Here is a 22,977-nt window from a genome sequence, read left to right as displayed (position 1 = left end):
CGCTGGCACAGAGAGCTTTGTCATTATGCTTCCTTTTGGCGGCACGTTCTCAGAGTCATGTCAGTAATCACTCAGGCCTTCCCCGTGTTTCCAACATATCTACAGAGCTAGTATCGTGGCATTCTTCGTCTTTAGGGAGTACTCGAGTCAGTACATATATTTACCAGTCTACTGGGCCATGCTTAACAAACTATGGATATCTCTTCAGAAGCTAATTAAAACAGTATCGTCTAAATCACTTTCAAGAAAGAGACTTCCAAGTTTTTGGAGCATTGTCTTGTACAGTTCGGTAGTTATGAAAACGATATTGCCTCGTTCCAAGCGCCACGAGGTCGGATTTAAGTTCGATTTCTGGTGTTCTTGGAACGACTTGCATTTAAACTACCTATTGGGAGAGAAATCATGAATTTCGGCCATTCTCTTCCAATATACATTGTTTGTGTGGAACATTTGGCTTCCCAACTTCTAGACAACGACTAACTTAAATTGAATTTGGGCATAAAGGTTTACCTCCTAAATAAAAATTCCCACGTACTTTTTTTCAAATGGGATAATAAACACATTTAAGCAACGAAAAAATTTATTTCCTCACTCTAAGAGCCACATGTAATTGCTTTTTCCATTTGATGATCAAATGTGTATAAGTTCTGCCACACTCTGGGTTTGACATCAAGATGAGGGTCATGAAGGGCAAACACGCACCCAGAGCAAACTATCTTGCCTACATCGCAATCCTAATAAAACATGGAAATTTGCTGAACTGGATGCTTCAAATCCAATGGTCAGGTATTGATACGGTGCGCCGATGGCAATAGAGGATCACAATAATTGGTCTTTCATGGAGTCAAGCCAGTTCATACTATTGAAATTAAAACTGGGTCACCCGATGGCATGCTGACTGGAGTGCAAAAAGATTAAAAGTGATTCAGGATCACACCAAGCAAAAAATGACATCCCATCGACGAATATACTACTCACATCAACACCATTTAAGTAGGGATGTTTATGACAAGCACTACTCATTTATGATGTGGACAAGAAATGAACCAGATGCAAGCATTTATGATACGTTACACGGATATTGTGAGATCTTGTGTTTATTTTAGCATTTATCCCAACCTGGTAAGCGCTGATTTCATCCGAATATTATTTCAAACCGGGAGTTGACATCTGTTTATAAAGTGCGAATAAAAGCGCCTAATCAAGTGTGGCCATCTTCCTTTAAAGGCAAAAGAAAATAGGTAGAAGTAAACCTATTCGACGAACTTCTGCTCATACTCCACTGGGGTAGAGAAATTGAAGCCACTGCGTTTTGCGATCATGAGATAACAAAAGGGACGTTCGTTGGTGAATGAAGCAAAGTGTCTGTCTTTATCAAGAGTCTTTAAGGAGTTTAGTTTCAGAAAATTTTAATAAGGGGCACTTAGGACACCGCCTTTATGTTTCCTCTGCACGGTATGACCTCTTTGATACATGCCAGTGATTCCCCTTCCACCCTTCTGCCCTGGTATTATGTGTTCATTCATCATCAGGAAAGATTAGGAACGCCACAATGGTGGCAGCGGAAGGTAGACAACTACCACAATTTCCTTTCATAAATGCTAAACCTTAACGCAACGGATCGGCAAATCTGTTAAGAATCCTAACAGAAGGGTTGAAAATGACGTTTGCCTCCAGCAACTAATGCAGTTTAATGTTCTGCTGGAATGCTGCTAACAACCGAAGAGGCACTAGCTGTGGTAGGGAACCATTTGGCGAAATTCGTTACGGAGCTGACTACCGTAACTTCATGAAGATGTCATTTAAGTGAACAAGCTATGCCTCCTAGGTGGAACCTATAGATTAAGATATTTCTGGGCAGCAATGAAGTAGGAGCAAAGTGGCGAGGAGGAGCAGACACAACACTTTATCCCAACGAGCCTATTTAAAACTTTTTTATTGAATGACTCTGCTTTTGGACCAATGTTCTTACATCCAGCGATGGATATTCGTGATGATATGCCCATTCTCCCTTCCCCCAATATGGTTCCCAAACAGGATGCAACTCCATATCCAGTGGAATCGCATAGGGGCTGGTGCCACGGCAGTCAGATATCTTCTCAGTAGCACGCGAAACCTATGCCTGGATTAGTTTGTTTTTTTTCTTTTTTTTTCTGACAACAGTGACTAATCTGTGATGGCTAACGCTGGACGTTGTCAGGAGAGGATTTGGCGTTGAGGCTAATGAAGTACTTTTAATACTTTCTTAAGTCTTCATTTTCCTTTCGCGGGCATCTGAGGCTCAGCTGGACCTTAGCCCTTCCCTACGTCGGCAATACACTTTCTATACTTGTATCAGGAATTCGTTTGGCTTTATGAAATAGTCGTTGACCTACACTACCATAAACCATTAAAAAATGTTTAAATATTTTTCCGCCACAATATGTAATAACCATCATAGAGGAGTTGAAACACTAGTCCTGAATTTTTGACAACAGATAAATGTTAGTAAATGGTCCCAGATTCAAGAGATTTGACACAAATTTCTCTACCTGCTTCTTCGAGGAAGGCCAGTCATTGCAGCCCCTGAAGTTCGTGCTCATCCGGAGGTATGCTGCTCAAAAACCAAAGAATGCGGTAATTCCGGGCTAGGTAAAGTCTCTACCACCTTAGTTGCATGGTATTCGGTTGCACAAAACTGTTCCTCAAGAGTCAACTGGTGCATTACTTAAATCAAGTACTTTTCTTAGTAAAACTGGCTACAATTCACGGAAATAAAGAAAAGCATCTCTTCCAACTCGAGGGGAGCATAGAATCTGCATCCTCTTATTAGCACACAAGCCTTGATGTGTCACATGACAAAAAGTAGCACTGTGAAGACCATAAAATGCAGAGCATGATGTTTCTGGGACGGAATCCTCGCTAGCCTGGTTCTGATATTGCCGCTTAAAGAGAATTTAGTAGTTGTCTTCCGAGAGCAAAATAAAATATCTACTGAATAGTTAGTGTAACAATGTAAGAGTATGTCACGGTTGTGCTTTAGTTTTCCGATTTAAATTTTGTTGCTGGACATACGATGACCTGCAATTAAGTGGTTAACTTGAACTACTGTGCTCAAATTTTCCATCTTTCAATGAAAGAGTTGACGAATGCCACATACCTTGTCACTTAACTTTTCAAATGCTTACCTCAAGCTTCATTGACTTCATTGAAATATCCTTAGTCAGCTCTGAATAAGCAGATTTTAAGTTGATAAAACAATATATTAAAATGCTAGGCAAAAAATAATTTAGCAGCAATGTTGAAGAGTGACAATATATACCAATGCAAGATATGTGACTCCAGAGTAATGTTAAACACACACTCAAAAACCAAGTAAGATCCCCTTATTTCAGCAGTGTTTTTAGGCTATGTAAACAACTATTCTGTCATGAGGTATACACAAACTCATACAAACACTTTTCACAGAGATCTGAATCAAAGTATGAAAATGAAATTTTCCTTTAATTGTGTGATTTTGAATCAACTACTAGAATGGCCCAGAGATGAAGGCGATTGACGGAAGTGGAATGGCTGTGCTCTTCAATACCTGGAACACGAAAGCGAAGAGTCGAACCGAATAATCCGAGCGTTACATAGCCCCAATCATCGTTTTTGAGTGTCATCCCCGGCGCTTTCTTTGGTTATTCCCTTGCAACCGACATCATAATGTAGTCGGTGCTGTAAAAAACAAGCCCACGAGCCAACCATGCCAGTTATTTTATTTACATCCACTTGAGTAGATACCTGTACGCAAAGTCACTGCTTTCTCTTGGCAATTCCACTGGATCTGGGGCTTCGACCGGCTTGGCAACTACATTGGGAGAAGGAGAAATGTGATAGTAATCCCGTGTGTCCATCGCTAGTTGTAAGTACGCTGGCCTTAACGCAGTGTCATTTCACGAAAGATGGAGTTTGAAACAATGTGTGGGGATTAGGTTTCGCATCCATTCCTCCTTCCCACTTTGTGTGGCTTAGTCATATTTATCTATTTCTCTGGGTTCGATTAAGCTAGGAGAGAGGTGGAGGAGGAAGAGCGTATTTACTTCATTTTCATCTTCATACAGGCACGGTAGGCAGCTCTGTAAATGGCTTTACTGCAGGGCTCATGGCCACGGCTGGTGTCGCTCCTTTCAGTTATTTCTGGCATTCCTGTCGAACACGAGACTGGGGTGGTTGCTAAAGGTAGGCGTCACAGATCCCCTGATCCCCAGCATATGCGCTTATTATTATTATTATTCATTGATAGAAATAACAGTATATGTCCCTTACGATCTGGTTCGCAGTCCGCTACCATCAGTTAATCGTCATAAGACTTTCGTGAAATTGGGAGAATTCATAGTGTTCTGTCGACGTACGGAAGGAAAGAGAGGGGATGCTGACATGGTCCGTAGGTTATGCTGCTAAGTGGAGGTACGATAGCCGTGCCTTTCAATGTCCGGGAAATCGAAACGAGATGTTGAATAATCAGTGTTAAGAATTCTAACTAAAAAATAAAAAATAATTAAAGGAAGGAGAAAGAATAAGGCCAGAAAGGGTAAAAATGGGACTTTCGGAATAAGGTCTGAGCCGAGTCCGAACACCACAGCTTGATGTACCGGCTTAGGTTCCAGTTGAGTGCTACGCAAATTTTTTTAAAATATAAATTTATGAGGCTCTCAAAGGTTGCATTATTACGAGTGCAGGCCTTTTTCAGCCGTCCTTTTTGGGCTATTGGCATTCGCTACGTAGCTCACTTGAAACAAAATGGGGATTTGTGTAAACAAAAAGACCGATTTTATCTCTATTGCTTGTTTGATCGCTCGCCCCCACCACCCTTCCCATCCCACTTTTCCCTTCCTCCCCTCTAGGATGCTTTTGGTCGTGGTCGGGGTGGACTGGCGCAACGAGGACGATTGGAATTTGAAACAGGAAAGTACACTTCGACGCTGGATGCTACCACTACACCGCACCATCAGAAAAGATTCTATCCTAGGAGAGATGTAAAATGATTAGAAGTCCACAATCAGCCCTCTGCCATCCATTACATCGTAATCTCTGTTTTAGCTCACCGGTCCGCCGAATGGGTCTCCTCTGTGTGATCATTTAGCCACCCACTTTTTATGCTTCAGTTTGTCTTTGGTCGCTAAAAGCTTTCCGTCGAATTAAGTATAGTTTGGTTAGTCATCTCAATTTTAAAAATGTGGGTCGAATGGTTTTAAAACACAACATTGACCTCAATACAAACGCCGTGAGGGATCGGACGCCATTGACTTCCAAGGAGGAGGAAACGTACCCTAAGCACGCTTAACAGCCACATCTGAACCTCTTTAATTATTACCACCCAATAAAGCACGTTCTCATCCAACTCTGCTCGTTCCAGGGGAATGAAGACAATTGGTGGAGGAGATAAACCCCGACCCTACTCCGACATAACAACTGGGGCAAAAATATTAAAAAACCATTTTCGTTTACCATATTTAACTACTTTTCCGTACCCAAATTAAAATAAAAGTGCAGAGAGTAATTATTAAAATCATGGGAAAATGGTTGCATTTCACTTGCATCCGCCCCAAACTGACCTTGAAGAGCGACTCATCCAATCGATGATGGCCAAACACTTGACCGCAAATGGAAAATTATTCAGCCCTCAAATCTCCTTATCTCAGTTTACATTAAAATAACTAATTACTTTCTATAATAAGACCGACTAGTTGTTGCTGGTAATATTCAATTTGCCTGCCGTTAGTGTCTGATCAGTATATTACAGATGTCAAATGATCTGCCACGTAAATAACAAGGAGTAGTCATGTCGTGAGCTGTTACCCTCTGTCTTGTATACAAATGGCTACCAAACTTCTTCACTGGCCGGCCAAGTGCGCATATCGTTAGTGAAGTTAGTTTTAATGGCTCTACGATTTTGGGTAGGACCATTTTTATTCCTTCTAACCATTTGTATATTTTCAAAGCAAATGTTTAGAGTAGTAAAGTTGCTATTTCGCGGATTTCAAAGAAACTTTTGATTCAGTTGTGACATTAGACAGCTTCTCGACTAAGACTGATGACAAAGTTGCCAAGCAAAGTGTGTACTAATTGGGCTAAAAACTTACATTTTACGAAAAGAAAACGCTATCAAGTTTCGTACCGTAACTTCACCTTAGCGTCACAACAAATTGGCTCTCGAAGCCGTATTCTGGCCTGGAAATAAGGCTAGGATATAAAAGTGGTAGCATATAAGAATAGTACAGCACTTCGCCATTTTTCAATTTCTTCTAGGATACAAATATTAAAGAAAAGGGACTCATAACTTGAATATTAAAATTACTCATCATTTGGGATAAAAATGTGGAAGATAGGTCATCGGGATAAGCTATGGGACAGCAGGGAAACTTGCCTGAGTTTTGGCTTGTGCACAATTTTTCAGGAGGCCGTTTTCGATGCAGTAATGGCGTTACTAGTAGCACTCAACTTTTGGTTTACCTTCTCTAGCCTCCCTCAGCAGAAATCGGATAAGCTTGTTATCGGTTTATAGGACTGCTTCCTGTGAAGGCAAAGTGTCTTTGAAGTTAGTGACACTCGCTATAGTTGAGATGGTGGATTCCGACGTGCTTTCGCCTAAACTTTTTGATGAGCAGCTAAAAGGGTCGGCTTGGTTGCCATTTGAGGAATCCATTCACATCCTTTATGCACCGAGATTCTGACATATGAGTCATCATTAGTAGGTCTGTCTTCCATGAACAGGTAAACCTAAAAGAAGACGTGACATTTATTTCTCTCATCCAATGTAAGTTTGTTTTAATGATGCGTTCAACTAAGCGAACTCCTCAATTGCAGACGTCATAAGCACTACCTTACTGGCATTGTCTTTCAGCCACATCTCCAGACTTTCTCAACCTCTCAGTAGGGTTGAAACAAAGTTTCCTTTAGCCCTGTTTGCTCCATTCCACATTCGAGTAGAGTGCGGAGGTCCCCATTACATGTGTTTAATCCAAGTTGTAAAAGTTTGCGCAACTAGGATTTAAACGCTAATGTTTGACAGAAAATAGACCGTAATTAGGAGATTAAAACGCGATGCTGCTTCGCTTGGGAGATGGATCAAAAAGAAGATTGCATGGAGATCGAGAGACAGGATCCTTGATTGTATTAGGTATGAAAAGGATTAACTGCAATACTTAAATTGTTTGTTTAGCCCTCGGCTTCGGTAACGCGCCACTCAGGGGTTTTGCCGTTGTACATCCTCAGGACGACCTGGCCTCCGGACCGTGCTGGTAGCCTCCAAGCCCATCTGTATGTTGATAATACATACGGAGCTTAAGCATAATGCCCTTTTCGTCTCTAAGGAAGTCTCGGAACTCTGCATCATTTCTAACTTAGGGAGGAGATTTATTTGTTTAAAAATATTAAAGCCCATAGAGATTGTGTCGGGTATATCATTTTGGTAAAATTGGGAGCGAAAACAAATGAGTTTACAGAGAAATACTGATATACGCTGAGGGCAGCTGAACACAACAATCACTCTTAACCAGTGGACATGTGGTCATTCATCAATCGACAAATTAACTGAGTACTGTTGAAATTTACAACTACTTAATTGAGAACCTGATGAAACAGAATTTTTCACTTTTTACAACTGAGTTTTAAGCAACTAGATTTCCAAGCCTTATCTTAGAACGCCTTTACCTTTATGATTATTACCAATTTTCTTTCCTTCTTGAAGACCAAAACAGGCGCGTTAACCCCTTAAGGCCGCCAGGTACGTCTAAACGAATAAGAATAGGGTATCTAATAAAATTCCTGGCCAATTTCGCGTTCTTTATATACAAAGTTGATAACATTCTTGAAACAAAATTTTAAGTGCCTTAAATACTGCTCATGCATTAAGAAAGTAGACCGAATGTTTGTAAAACGACTTTAATGAAACTTAATTGCACCAAAATACTGTTTTAAGTGTTCTTTTTATATCAGATATTCTATTCAAACCATAATATTTAAAATTGTACTACAAAAAGAAGGAATAAAGTAATTGTAATATTTCGCTGGCGCCCCAAAATGAGGTGATTAGACAGGCAAGCAAGCATGTCAGTAAGCCAGCAAAGCGGATTGACTGACTGACATTGAAGAAATCAGATTCACTTACTAAAATCTGCGACATAAATAGTCCTACATCAGCACACATTCTCCATTCTCTCGCGTGCAACCAAGTCTACTGCAGAATAATTTCGTAGTTCGTCTATTTATAAAGAGGCGACTAGAGATTAATGTACGCGTTTCCTCACTACTTGGCCAGTTTTTTAGGAAAGATGTTGATTTCAAACAGGCCCGAATGGCGCAGTTGTCTCATTGTCAGTAAAAATTAATGGGGAATATTCTCTGTGACTCCAGAAAATGAACCTCGAAGACCCACTTCTGGGAATCCCAATTACCCCATCTCGTTCATTAAATCGTGTTACGTTGTAAAGAGCTCGTAAGCATAGTTTTCTTTCAAATTTGTCAGCAAAGCGGGAACACCAAAGAGTGTTTATTTGAGACATTTTTGTGTTTTTTTAGAGGATGTTCGCTTATGGGTAGCGCGTTTCAAATATGTGCCATTTGATGTGACAGTTTTTTTCACCACAGTGACAGTTGATTGCAAGGCCTCACAATACTGTGAATATTACGGGATTTCACAAAAGTTAGACTGCTAAAAATCACCTAAAATTTTGCAAATTAGCCAATCAAATTCCCCATTTTGACGCTCGGAAAAAGGGACTTTCTGCCTCCGTCCACACAATTTGAAACTTTTCACACATACTAAATGTAACTGGTTGGGCGTTCCCTTGGGGATTAATGGTTGTTAAGTTAATACAGAAGTTCCTTCAGTTTTAGCACTCATGGTTGTGGTGTGAAGTATACCACGAACTGTACTTCCAGGCCAGCATAGCAGGAATAAGGGGTACCTGAAGATTGAAAGTGATGTGATTAAATCGTGGACGCTAAGACGACTTGCGAAAGGACGTTCTTACGGCCAAATATGCAAGAACCATTGCTGGTGTGACAGAGGAAAAACAGCAAGCCTACGGTGTTGCTCATAAACGACTAGGTACCTTGTAGAATAGATTCGCAGACGAAGAGAAGCACCTAATTTGTGCAATATGGTTGAAATGCGAAGTTTTGGGGGAGTAAAAGCAGAAGAGTTTATGGGATCTTCAAGTAAAATGCAAGCGTTTAGTTCATTTTAGTCAAAATGCTAAATGTGAAAATTATACATGAAATTTGACATATCACTTTGCTGCACAAAATCACTCATTCTAGCGTTTAACTCGCCAAAAGTGCAAGTTATCGCGAGTGTTTACGTTTGATAATTCCACGGGAAAGTTGGACTCTTGCATCCTTTCATGCCCGTCGCTTAGATGTCCAAGATCAGGCTTTTCATGCATTGAATGAAAGATCGTAGAAATAATCACTGTGGGCTGAGAACCACTACACCAAAGGTCTTCACTGACAAAAGTACGCGCGTCTTTGGAACGTTTGCACCACTCACATATAGCACTGTAATACCCTATGTTGTTTTAATGCTCCTTACAGAGAGAAGGCGTGCATACGAATTAAACTTCGTGATCGAGGAGTCAATGTCCACCAACCCGGAGGGAGGTTCCGTGTCCACAACCCCGTAAAGTTGTACTTGCTTCCCCCATTCATGTATCCCAATAAATATGTCGAAGTTGAATCAACCCGGGTGTTCTAAGAGTATGTGGGCCAGGGAAGAGACCTACGATCCTCCTCCTATAGTAATGCTTGGCGGCTGGGCTCCCGATAAACACTTGAGGTCTTCTGTACGGAAAGATGTCTTCAAATTTGGCACTTGTTGTTATTTTATACATGTTCTATCTCTGTCGCCTGAAATCTTAATTAATAGTTTCTAGGGCGGTTCATCTACGATGGGTGACGATTATTAGCAAGGGGTCGGGCTTTATAGCTAATGTTAAGGTGGCCTCTCTTTTTCAGTATCTCTTAAAGCTTGGTTTTGACCTAAACGTCACCTGTTGGTCCCTGTGCAAGACCATGTACATAAAATAAATAATAAAGTACTTTTGAGCAACCTTTCCACGAAAGATATCATCTTCACTTTATTTACACTTAATGCAGCACCCCAAGCCGAGTCATGAAGCTAGGTCAGAATGTGTGTTGACGGAGTAGGGGAGCGCCGGGGGGCTACTGGCATGGTCTGGAGGCCGGGTCACTCGACGGCGGAGCAGACGGAGGATTAGGTGCCGGCCAGAACAAAAAGAAGAGTTAAACAACCAATCAAAGTACTACACAGCCCCTCTCGTTATTTACACGTCGTCCCCAGCCATCCCCCTGGCCAACCTCCCCCATCGACTGTCTGAAAATCACCCATCAATCAACGTGGACAAATCAGAAGATATTTCGTTGCAAAGCCGCTGATCCCTTTCGGCAATTCCACTGGATATGGATTTTCATCCTGTTTGGTAACTATGTCCATCGTTAGTGGTAAGAGCACTGACTAAAAGCAAAGTCTTTTACTAAAGGACAGGACCTTAAATAGTTTGATGGAGATACGGTTTTGATTCTGTTCATCCCTGCGACTTCATTCTCATCTCAGTATTGCCAACCCCATGCATATCTGAGTTCTATCCAGTGGTGGAAGTATCGCGTGTTCACTTCATTGACATTGATACAGGTATTGTAGACAGCTCCATAGCGTCGCTATAGTCGTTAATAGTACTCCTACAGAACATGGGTCCTGTGTAGACGATATCTTCAGCCCTTCTGCTGAGGGTCTGTCACAGATTCTCCCACGCCCAGCATTTGCCTTCCCTCCGTCGAGTTGAGGTTAAACATTCCGTAAAAGAAATTAAGACAGATGCCCTTTAGGATAGGATCCGTTTTCTGCTGCCAGCAGTGTAGCTCGCTGCTTCCTTCCTAGGACGGACATAGGCATAATAATAGGGGAGGGAATGTATTGTCGATGTACAGAAGCCTGGAAGGGGATCTGCTGGCATGACCCTCAGGTCATGCCGTCCGTCCGGCAGAAGTGCAAGGACAGAGACTCTTTAGCCTGCAAAGACAACACGAAGAATTAAACAAATAAGGTACTACGCCTATGATGATGCGCTTTAAATAAATAAAACCCAGGCGAAAAAATTCACCCAAAATAAGTTAACCAAGAAGAGCCAAAAAGGACAAATATTTAGTACAACAGCTAACCAATAAAGTTCCGTATTTTAAAACCAACATCAAATACAAATATAGAAATGCATTTAATAACTTTTCATTTTTTAAAACCGTATTAAGTTAGCCTTTGGAGAGGCATGGAAATAAATCTGTGTGGAAAAAGGTGGGGCTTTTATTAGGTTGAACGTCCCGATAGTCCCTTTTAATAAATAGAACTTAATTAAAAGTGTTCTGTAGAGCTCAGAGTGAACCATAAAATTCTCCTTCAAAGACCACCAAATCCATGCTGATTTGTATAATTTTCACCAAAATCAGGAGGCAGCTTTTAAACCTGATTTATTGCTTCAGCACAGTCACGATGGATAAACGTAGAGCCATAAATCATTGTTATTTGATAGGTAGAAAGTAACTTAACTCTTCCATTGTTTTGTTTACGTCGAAGCATAAAATGTCGTAAATGTACGATCAAAAGGAGTAATTACATATTTTTCATCGAATGCCAAAACATGTACTAAGCAGTAACGGGCATGTTGGAAACATCGTGGAACGGGTTCAGCGTTCTTCTCTTCCACCTCTACTTTCACGACCCTGGAACTAGCAGATTAGTTAAAGGAGGAATCTTTTATCTGATAAGCGTTGCAAATGTGTACAGGAAATCGGGTTTATGGAAAATTTAGAGCTTAGTAACGAGGTTGGCGCATACTGAGGGCTTCACGCCTTTTACAGCACCGTCCCGAGTGCTTCCCTTATCAATGGCGTCCACATATGTTACTTCCGGTGATCTTCTCCCTTCCGTTAGTAATGTAGGCTTCGTTCTCGTATCCATCCGGAAATGTACCCTTGCACGGACACATCTTGTCGTGATGAACGACGATTGGTTGAGTGTGGGGTTGTGTATTGGAGACCAGCTAGTCTGTTTGTATGATGACCTCCATCATTTGGAATGCATCCATGTTCCAGGGATAATGGAATTTGCCATGCACTCCAGATGGAGAGGCAGACCTATATAACTGTATTATATCTTTTCTTCGTAGACGTTAGGCTGGCTGTTCTTGTCATAATACCTCTTCTGCCTGACATATGACAGGCGTAAGTGTTCCAGTGGGATGTTGAATAAACCATTCTCTCCGATTCGTTCACCGTGCTCTTTTGCCCATTTGAAATTGTTTTTTCGCCTGCTTTATTCAACAATTTGCGTAGCAGGTTTGCGACCTGGACAAAATCTTTAACAAAATGCCCATAGGGACCTGCAAAGCCTAGAAGACTACTAAGCTTCGTCCGATTGGTTGGTGTTAGACGGGTCCCCACTTCCTTTGTGCTGTCTTCAGTTTTCACCATCATATCTGATGACGAAGTATGTACCAAGAAGTTAACAGAGTCAAAGTAACCGCCACTCCTTTGGCTTGAGGGCCAAACCTGCTTCTCGTAGACGGTCCGATTACAGCCAGCGGCTAGCTTATCGAAGACAGGAATGTCATCTAAGTATATTACACAATGTTTCGGAAATAGTCTGATTAGTGAGGTTAGCAATAAGTGTTGAAAAGTGGCTGCTACATTGCAGAGTCCAAAAGACATTATTTGGATTCATAAAACTTGTTTGGCAGTATGAAAGTCTTTTTCTCTTTGTCTCTTTCTGACACCTCTACTTGCCAGTGTTCCGATTTTGAGTTTAGGGTGGTGAACTACTTTGACCCGTTTAGGGAGTTTAACGAATCGTTTACGTGGAGTCTTTAAAAGACATCCTACTTTGTTACAAAATTTAGTTTGCAAAAACTTCCTTTTTTTTACATTGGTAGTCAATGAGGTCCATGCTGGATTTGATGATTTAATGACCACGTCTTCGACCATCTCTTCGGCATGATGATTTGCTTCTATCAGAGGAGTTGTGCTTCTGGGCTGCAATCAGATCGGTCTATTAGCTCCTATTCTTGTTTTTCCCAACTTAATGCCTTTCCATGAGAATACATATGCCTACATAACCAGTAACTCCCAAACTTCTTCCCTCCCATTGCCGGTAACATGGTTAAGCTGTGCGCAGATGTCGACTAAGTTGTTCGCAGAGATTACTACCATACTGGAAATATGATCGGCACTTTCGTTCAGTGACAACAGAGCTTTCACGACTTTGCCTTCATGGTTGGTGGAGAACTTGGATTCCACAAAATTCAGGAGGGCTTTAGTACTACGTAGAAAATTCCCCATAAGAATCACGTGCTAAGACAATTCTGTACATGAAAACTTCACTACCCAGGTTTCCTAGTTTATGTTGCCTAGTAAAGGCATATCCCCTTTTGCTATCATTAATTTTCTTTTGCTAGTCTTAATCTGTTAGACGGTGATAAGGTGGAATAAATGAGGACCATTTGGAAGCAGGTGAAATAGAAAAAAATGGGGCTAATCTAACTTTGGGGTGTTACGCCAGGATACTTGGTATAAGAAGTTTGAGTTTAGTCGACCTTTGCGGTTGTTGTAGGGCAGGGACAGAATCAACTCCTGGAACCCCTTCACTGTGACCTTTACCAACCTGCTAAGGGAGTTGGTATCTGTGCTGCGGAGCTTCCAATCCGTACTATATGGACGAATTCCGTGCCCAAACCGGAAGGTCATCTATCCCTCAACTCTGGTTCGAGGTAAACCACCTTAAGCTCTTTCTGCCGACTGTTGCAGGTTCTTCACATGCGCCTCACATCCTCTCCTACCTTTTGGTTATGATGGAAGAACTCTCCGACTAGCATTCGTTATTTCGGATCAACTATAGTGGTCCCCGAATATCCCGACCTTAAAGATGATGGGGAATAAGTTTTAAGGCAGGACGCGTAGGATCTGCGGTGACCTCCGACGTTGTGTTAAAATCAGGGGTTACATTCATCGTTTTCAAGCTACTATTCAAAGACTATTTCGGTTTTAAAGGGTAATGGTCTACCTGCCATGCCTCCAGCTAACATATTTTAGCGTTTCTCTTCCATGGCTGTTTTCATACCCTCGGAATGAGCAGACTGGTTGGAGGAGGACGTCTTTTATTTGGCAAGTTTTGTGATTACCTCTCTTAATTAACCTGAACTAATTATTTTAATCGCATGCTGATACTACTTTAAACAATTTCATCAACCATGTCTGATGAGGTGCACATCCGAACTGGTACTGGTTTAATGCTGTAAGAGTATATTTCCTTTTCTTTCGATGCATGCTTTTAATGAGGCAATATTTATTTTATGAAGCACATAAAGCGCTCACTGGAGTTTAATTCGAGAGAATTGTCGCCTATTCAACTGTCAAATTCAGTATATTTTACCCCATAAAAAGGAAACCTCCCTGATATGGGTTAAGACTGGACAGTTTTGTAGCACCGTTCCTCGGTCTCTATGTCTATGTGGCAGAAATGGGTGCCCGATTGGTGTGGCCTGTATGTTTCACCCTCTGGACCCATTTAAACTCAAAATGCCATTTCAGGCGAAGTGAATGAGCTCGCCTTTCGCTATGCCGTGGTTAAGTGGAAGTCTTTGGAGTGATTTTATCACCCGCTGCAAATAATAAAATTTGTCCGATGCTAAGACTGAGCAGCATTTAAAGTTGCCAGTTAGCTTGCTGAAAGACGTTAATAATACATATCCTCTTGATTGAGTGAGATTGTGAGTGAAAGGTTATTAGCATGTCGTCCAAGCAATTCTTTTCTAGTAAAGGGAGCTTTATTATTTATCCTAACTTTCAAGTAAGTTAAGCACGTCTACCTCTGATGGATAAGCGGTATTTTAAATGATCAACATATTGCCTCATTTTTGCCAAATGACCATCGGTACCAACAGTATTACTACACCTGAGGATTCTACCCCATTCAAATGTTTTGCCTCCAAAAGCAAAAAACTAAGCTCATGACATTTCCGCTTCCACCTCATCGCACCATTTATTCAAACCATTTGGATTTAGGCTGTACGTTGTTCAGCCTTGCAACAAATTTGACTAAAGGATAGCTTTTGCTTTACTTATGAAACCAAGTTAAGTCGTCTTGTACACCAGACAAATTTAAATACCTCTCATCGGATCCAAGTAACATTTGATGACACGAGGGTACTGAAATGGCAGACGGACACATCATCATGTGTTTTACAACTCTTACGTATTACTTTGTTTGTTTTCCCCTTCGATTTAACTACGCAGACACTTAAGAGTCTATTATCGTAATTCCTCTAATTTGCATAGTTCCAGGCCATGTCAGCAGTCCCTCCAGCCCTTCTGGATGTCTATAATACACTTTCATAACGAACATAATGACTTCTTTCGAATTCAGAGGAGACTCAAAGCGCTATATTGATGAAAGCAGAAAGGAAAACCGGTCCTTATGGATAACCACCCTAACTTCTATTGCTGAAAGCTATACCTTAACGGGACGAAAGTAGGGTCTATGATCCCAAAGGGAGAATCCACGACGAGCCCTGGTGAAAGGGACGAAAATGACGTCTACCTTTGCCAACTACCACTTTTACGTGTTCTGCAGAAATGCCATTAATAACTGGAGGAAGCGACTCCAGCTGCGGCTGTAAACCATCTTGAAAACTTGTTACGTAGCCGTCCACCGCGCTTATACAAAAATGTCAATTGAGTGAACGCGCTACACCTCCTTCACCTCTCTACTAGACGGATGGAATCCGGAAAGACGTGGCTGGGCAGCGTTGAAGTGGGAACAAGGCGGCGAATAAGAATAGATGTGAAACTTCATTCCTACAAAATTATTTAAAAATACGTTCACTATTAAGTGATTCTACTTTCAGGCCAGTGTTCTTGCTACCTGCAACGGACATACAAGATGGCCTGAGCATTTTCTCTTCCATAATATAGTTTCCAAATAAGGTGAAACCTTATATCTAATAGAATTGCCTAAAGGGCTCAGTGATGTTGTAGTCAAATACCTTCTCAGTTGCGGGCAAGTTTCGATGACTGACGTTCCCAAAAGTTAACAAAGGTTCATACAGCGGACCAGAATGAATACTGCAGGTAGGGTTTCGGTCTGTTGATACATTGCACTCCTCTCTGGATGGGGGTATGGTTGTATCAGTCTAAATAACAACCATTTTTATTAGCTGGATTTTCACTAAAATGGTATAGAAGTTGAGTATTTCTACTGCTTTATAATGCTACATTTCATAAAATAAAGCCATGATTACTATCACCATACATTAGTGCTTCCAAATTGCGTAAAATTTATGGGGAAAATGTTTCATGAATACCCACTGGAGGGTGAATCCAATCTCGATACACTAATGACTTAGGGATCTCCGAGTGGAGTACTTCATTTGATGTTTCACTTTCCCAGCCACCAGTTTTCCAAAAAATAGTTTAAAGCATATATGAATGAATGTACTCATCCAAACTTGCCCGTGTAAGTTTCATCAGTCAAGGTAACATGTAAGTAAGCACCTTTGACGAAAGTACAAGAAATAAAATAGGTGGGGTTTTTGTTAAACCAAAAAAGCTATCGAAGTCGCTTTAGCATAAGAAAGTAGTCATGGAGTCTAATGCCACGAAAAGCTTAAAATAGGTTTAAAATTTCTGTTAGTTTATGTCTTCATTTTAAAATTGCTGATAAAAGTTATGCTTGACGTGTAGGGAAAAATGCTTGGAAATAAGTAATATCTACGACTAATCCTAATTAGCCATTACTTGGAACAATTCATTTTGACCATCATTGCACCGGTAGGTACATTTAAGGAAGTATTTCTGAATTTTCCACTTCGGATGTGTCACGTTTAGAGTAATATTCATTATTTAATCAAAAGTTGTCTTCTAAAGCTTAATCAAATGGTGGTGTAGGATGCAGATCCTACAGATTCTATTCTGCTTATCAAATGTCCATGTTTAAGTAAATGAATATTTTTTGACGAAACAGGTCGACGCTTTTATGTGTTCCTTTTTGGATTACACATAGAGGGGCATTTATGCTGCGTGATTGCTTTTGATAAGCCTCTCCCTCCACGCCAGTGTCTAGACACCAATAAAACTGGAATGCATAAGCCCAAATTGTAGGCACTAAGATGGCAAATTCATGCCTCCATTTGCTACCCATCTACAAATTTTGTCGGATTGTTGGATTTTTTAACCGGATTAATGAGCAGGTGCAATGCTTACGACAGGTCAAAAGTGGCTGACGAGAGGAAGTCCATCTTTGTACTCACTGCATCCAATTGCATACATTTATGCAAATGTTTAAAATCGCAACACCTCCGCCTTGGTCTCCGAAACATTACATTTTTTGTAAACTTAATTTGATTAGATTTCAGATTTTGTGACCCGTTTGATAAGATAGTTATTCTGCGACCCCTACAAGTATTTCCAGTGGCCAATTTATAACCAAAAAATTATATTTTCATCTACATTTTTATTGTATCAACAGGATAATTGAGTGGATAAGCTCTGGGTCGTCCAAAAAAAGTCTTGTATCAATGGTTTGATTCGCAGAAGAAGCATGCTATCAAAGTTTTTCATCTACGACCCATGAAGAAAAATAGAGATACTCCTTCATTCTCTTTGCTGTCATTCTTATCAGTGTCTGGGCAAGATTAGAGGGAGAATGTCACAACACAGAAGACATTAGTTCCCCGCTACAAAATTTCATATCGTACTATTTTGAACAGTCAAGAACCTTTATGTTTTAATTTCTTACAAAGTAGAACATTTTTTTCGATTAAATGAAAGTGGTCCTACTTCAGCTACAAATGTCAATCGGTTTCTGACCATTGACAAGCACAGGCGTATTTCAGCGGGGTATCGTGACAATAAAATATCGTTTAAGATCTTTAGTATTAAACAGGCATCAGAGCTCTACGCTCAAACCTCTTTCAAATCGGGTATTTGTTGATGAGTTTTTACTACACACCCTGACACCTAAAATTATGTCATTTTTAATTAAACAAGTCTTCATTCAACTAGAGGCAGCGTCCAAGGCGATTAAAACAAAATTCACACATTTAAGCACAGTAATTATTCCCCACTTAAGAAAAAAGAGGGGGCAAGAGGGTTTTCGAATTCGAACAACAGATATTTTGTCTTAATAAAAATACAGTTGTTTTCATTCAGTACTGCTTATTTTGTCTCAATGTGAAATAAATGATGTAAAGCAAAGGGAGGATATGTAAAATTAAAAAAGAAGGAAGTTTGATTACTTTATTTTCTGTTTTTAAGGGCAGTTTCCAAAATCTTAGGTAACAAAATCGACCACTGAACTCTAGTATTTGGAAAAGAAAAAAAGGGGATTTGTTAATCTAAATTTAAGCAAATTCACTATACCGGGAAATATTTGGACTTAAAGGAGTCAAGCTATTCATTTCTTCAAATTTACATTCCAAAGTATCATACTTTTCCCGGAAAGCCTATAAAACGCAGGCCTAATCATTCATTGCAAAATCCAATTCAACCACTTGCAAAAAAATACACATTTTTGGAAATGACAGATAATGTTGGAAGGCAAAGACAATAAAACAAAACATCAGGAAGATTAGCACCTCTTCCTTAGGCTTAACAGTCACTCCCTCCCCCTACTCCTTTCCTGCCTTCTCTTCCCTTCCAGTTGCGTGGGCAAAAAGGATACGAATGCACTGAGATGCACATCAGGTGGGCGTTTTGAAGACGGCATAGACGTGTTAATGAATGGGTCTGTAGTGCAGAGGTGCAAAAAGGAGGAACTGGAAGTGAGGGAAGGGGTGTAGCAAAGGCAGCAGGATGGAAAAGGATGTGAACAAATTTGGGATACTATTTTGAGCACAGTTGGCAAAACATAGTAAGGCCGGAATGTTTGGGGATGCTCTATTTCTCCTCCACATTAAAAATGTCGCTGCTAAGAATCTGAGCTGTAAAATAACTCCAGAAGAAATTTTAAGTAGAAAATCAGCTATTATTTATTATTTGGACTTACGTTACTTAGGGATCTATGATCTGTAACTTTGTATTCATTTAGAGGACTGATTTAATTGTCTACACTGCTCAAACGATGTTGACTAACAATTTACTTCCAAGTAGTTTTTATTTTTTTATTAGTAATGCTGTAATACAATTTCATCTCCTTCTGCACTAAAAATACATTTTCTGACCTAGTACTATGGCTTCTTTCCTTTTTAAAGAAGATTTAGGGCTCTGCATTGGCCACAGAGGAAAGCCAAACCAATCATAAAGAATAACGATCCTGATTTTTAGCAATAAATGCTAAATCTTAACTTAGCAGAGAATAACATATGCTGCTGTTATAGGATAAGTGATGACCCCCAGCAGAAGGCCTAAAAATGAAGTCCACTTACAGCAACTACCCCATTCACATGTTCTGTAGGATTACTATTGACAACCGAAGCGACAGTGGTTGGGAACCATTTGGAAAAGTCTTGTATGGAGCTGTCTGCGGTATCTGCATGTTGATGTCAATTAAGTGAACATGATACTCTCTCTTTACCTCTACCTGGCAGCACTGAAGTGAAAACAAGGTGGTGAGGAGAAGTAGACGCAAAAACCTTGTTTGCAGGTAACTATTTTATACCCTATTTCTTTTTAAATCACTCTACTCTACTCCTCTCTACGCGACTAGCGATGGACATACAAGATGGTCGGAACATTCACCATTTCCCTAATGCAGTTCCTAAACAGGACGAAACTCCGGATGCAGTGGAATTGCAAAGAGGAATCAGTGACGCTGGAGTCAAATATCTTCTCAGTTGCACGCAAATTTGACGACCATTGCGATAACTTCGTGGGTATTTTTTTTACCTAGCGACGGCCGGCGCTAGAGTTTAACTAGGGAGAGCGCTCAAAAGAAGGGAGTGGCTATGTAATGCTTTAATTACTGGCTTAAGCGCACATTCTTGTTTGCACGGGCACTTAAGGCTGCGTAATTGTACTTCCACTGGGCGGCATGACCTCCAGGCCATGTCAGTATTCCCTCCTCCAATCAGCCCTTCTGTACATCGGCAATACATTTTCTGCCCAAGTCTTATGTCTTCTTTCGCCTTCTGGGAAGTCTTGGGCGCTACAACATCATTTATGAAACAAATAAGGTTTTATGCTTCCTTTTGACGATTGCCACATACGACCTACTGCATTCAACCCACATGTGTTAAACCAGCTAGGCCTATATTATTAGCATTATTCTGTTATTTGTAAACAATGTAATGAAAAACAATTTGATTGTCCTCTTTTGAGTCAAATTAAAGGGTCTAAGTTCTGCAGAGGAAAGCCACTATTTGTGACCGTAGCGCTTCGAGACGTAAAAAGGAATAATATCAAAGCAGAATACTGTCGACGTCAGGTCGTCTGAAAGTTAAACAAACAACTAAGATATTACAGTGACCTTCATGAAAAAACTAAAAAAGTTTTAAGTGTGGTTTTTAAGGGGTTGTCAAGGTATAAGGCCTTTTTTTGATCCAATATATGTCAACAGTGCTACTTCTCGGTTTTATATCGCAGTACATGTCTGCTTGAATGTAGGTTTTGGGCGAGATGCGATCCGTATATGCGAACCTCGTGACAAGTCGGATGGCGTCAGCCCCCTGAGGACGAAAAAAACATGCCCTGAATGCACTAAAAAGGTGCAATAGTACCCCCTTACTAATCCTCACCAGATAAAGGATGTCTTTGTCCAACTCATCTGCTCGTTCCGTGGGCATGAGAGCTGAGGTTAAAGACAGAAACACTGAGTCTACTACAGTATCATGATCGATGACTCTTAGGTGTCACTTGAATTCTTTTCTGATAGTCAAAACATATTCCTTGTTTTTAATTGGGAAAAGTACTGACAGAGTGAGAGAGGCTTACTCAGTACTTGAATCATTGAAGGTGCAATTTACTTTCACCTTTATTGTGTAAATAAGTAGATCCTTCACCACTTCAAATCCATGATTCGGAAATGATCTTCAGAAGTAAATGCCAAACGTCAAGAGTTTTGCGTTCCTCACAAATTTCAGCTTCAGACGCCATAAGCAAATCATAAGGAATATAGTTGTGATCTGGTAGCCAGGTTAACTAAGCATCACACCACCCAGGTGCTCTAATTGCGGCAGGATGTACTTCCCCCCTGCTCCGTGACCTCTGGGTCATGCTAATAGTCTTCCAGCTGTTCTCTGCATTACTAATGTATACCCTTTCCTTTGCTACTTTGACTTATTGCAATTTCACGTAGGACTTTGAGCGCAGCATTTAAACCATGCAAAGGTTTTGCCAAGGTTACCGCATTTGAGCAATTACTTTAAATCTTGATGACACGAAGTCACTCCAACGAATTGATTAAGCACCAACAGCTCTGTTTTTGTAATAGAAATGCCAAGATTTTTCTTCCAATTAATTTTACGTCTATTTAAAATGTCTTTGTCTTTCAAAAGTACTAAATTTAACTCAAGATCATTTATAAAATTAAGCGCCACTGCTGTTGAAGCGGAGCAAATCACTTCTTGAAAAAAAATAAAGAGGCGGATTTGTTAATTTATTTTTAAGTTGATTTGACTGTAAGTGAGAAGAAAACTGTTTTGTTTGGTATGTTGAGCCCCTAGTCTTTCCAGAAGAAAAAGGAAGGAAATGGTGAAGCAGAATATGCAGTGCCGATATATAGAAGGGTTAAAGGGTAACAGGGATGGCTCGGAGGCCGTGCCGCCAAGCAGAAGTAAATTCGGGAAGGCTTGAGGGCCACCTTACCAAAAAACGAGAGTTAAGCAAACAAGGTATTTCAGTTACCGTGGGTAACATTACAGTGCAGAAGATCAAAGGCAACAGAAAAAGGAAGAAGTTCAAGTTATTTCTCATAGGGGAGATCTCTCTTGTATACTCAAATACGTAACAATTGTACTCATCGACAATGGACTGCCTCAAAGAAGTGACAAATTCTATTTACAACCTTGTTTCGAGTATTTTTTTTCCTAACAATCTATTAACCTATTTCATTAATTATTCACTGCCAACTCACCTGTTTGTTATGCGTGTGCTTTGGTATATCCAAAAGATCCTTCTCCTGAATCACCATCTAAATCCAGCAGTAGAGAAATTGGAGACCAAATGGGTAAAATGTACCCTTCCGTTAGACGAGATGTGGCAACAGACGTTTGGGCGACTTTCACTCTTACGCCAACACATTAAAAACACAGCATTGTGCTGAAATGACAAAAAAAAAACACTTCCCTTGTCGATTCTTTTCGAGGGAGAAAAAGATTCACTCTCTTTCTCTTCCACAGGACCAATGACATATTTTTACTTAAAAAATATTTTCTGTTTTAAACCGACTTAATTCTAGGAATTGGATTAATTCAAGTTTAGAAGTTGAAATGGAAAGTTCGTTAGCCACGCCCATCACATCTAAGACGCCCTTAAACCTCCGTACTTACCATGGCCTAATGTTCCATTGATGAATGGCTACGTTGTTTAACCTTTTGAAAAGAAGATAAGTTTCGATGAGACATGGCTAGAGAGGTTCAAGTATGTCTTAGAGACGAAAGAAACTATTATGCTTGGGTAGAATGTGTGTTGGAGGCCCACAGAATGGCTAAGGGATATTGGCATGGCCTAGAGGCTGTGCCGCTCAGTGAAAGTACAATCCACGGAGCCTTAAGCTTAAAGCTAAGCAAACATCTAAAGTATTAAAAAGATTGGACTTTTTAGCATGAAAACTAAGGCACATAAGCAGATGCTCATCATAAAATGTCCAATTAGGAAGAATTCTTTAAGGCGACAATGGAGAGGCATCAAGGAAAACTGACAACACTTCAGGTAGGTGACAATCCAGCTTTTTGATTGTGCAGTGGCTTGTACTCCCTCCCACCTTTATGGCCTTCAGGTCTTCCACCTCTT

General features: G+C 40.4%; 1 protein-coding gene across 1 annotated transcript; it reads left to right on the top strand. All coding sequences in view use genetic code 11, as the record gives it.

Moving 5' to 3' along the window:
- Positions 1-4,106: 4,106 nt before the first annotated feature.
- EGR_05863 (hypothetical protein) lies at positions 4,107-13,904 on the top strand (the record flags this gene model as incomplete). Its single annotated transcript, XM_024495112.1, has 5 exons — positions 4,107-4,203; positions 4,268-4,404; positions 4,869-5,000; positions 13,646-13,802; positions 13,840-13,904. The coding sequence occupies 5 exons, from the start codon at positions 4,107-4,109 to the stop codon at positions 13,902-13,904; spliced, it is 588 nt and encodes a 195-aa protein (XP_024350458.1).
- Positions 13,905-22,977: the final 9,073 nt, after the last annotated feature.

Source organism: Echinococcus granulosus (assembly GCF_000524195.1).
Source record: "Echinococcus granulosus chromosome Unknown EG_S00047, whole genome shotgun sequence".
Taxonomy (NCBI): Eukaryota; Metazoa; Platyhelminthes; class Cestoda; order Cyclophyllidea; family Taeniidae; genus Echinococcus; species Echinococcus granulosus.
Note: the sequence above shows the minus strand (reverse complement) of the source record. Positions and strands in the feature narration are given on the sequence as shown.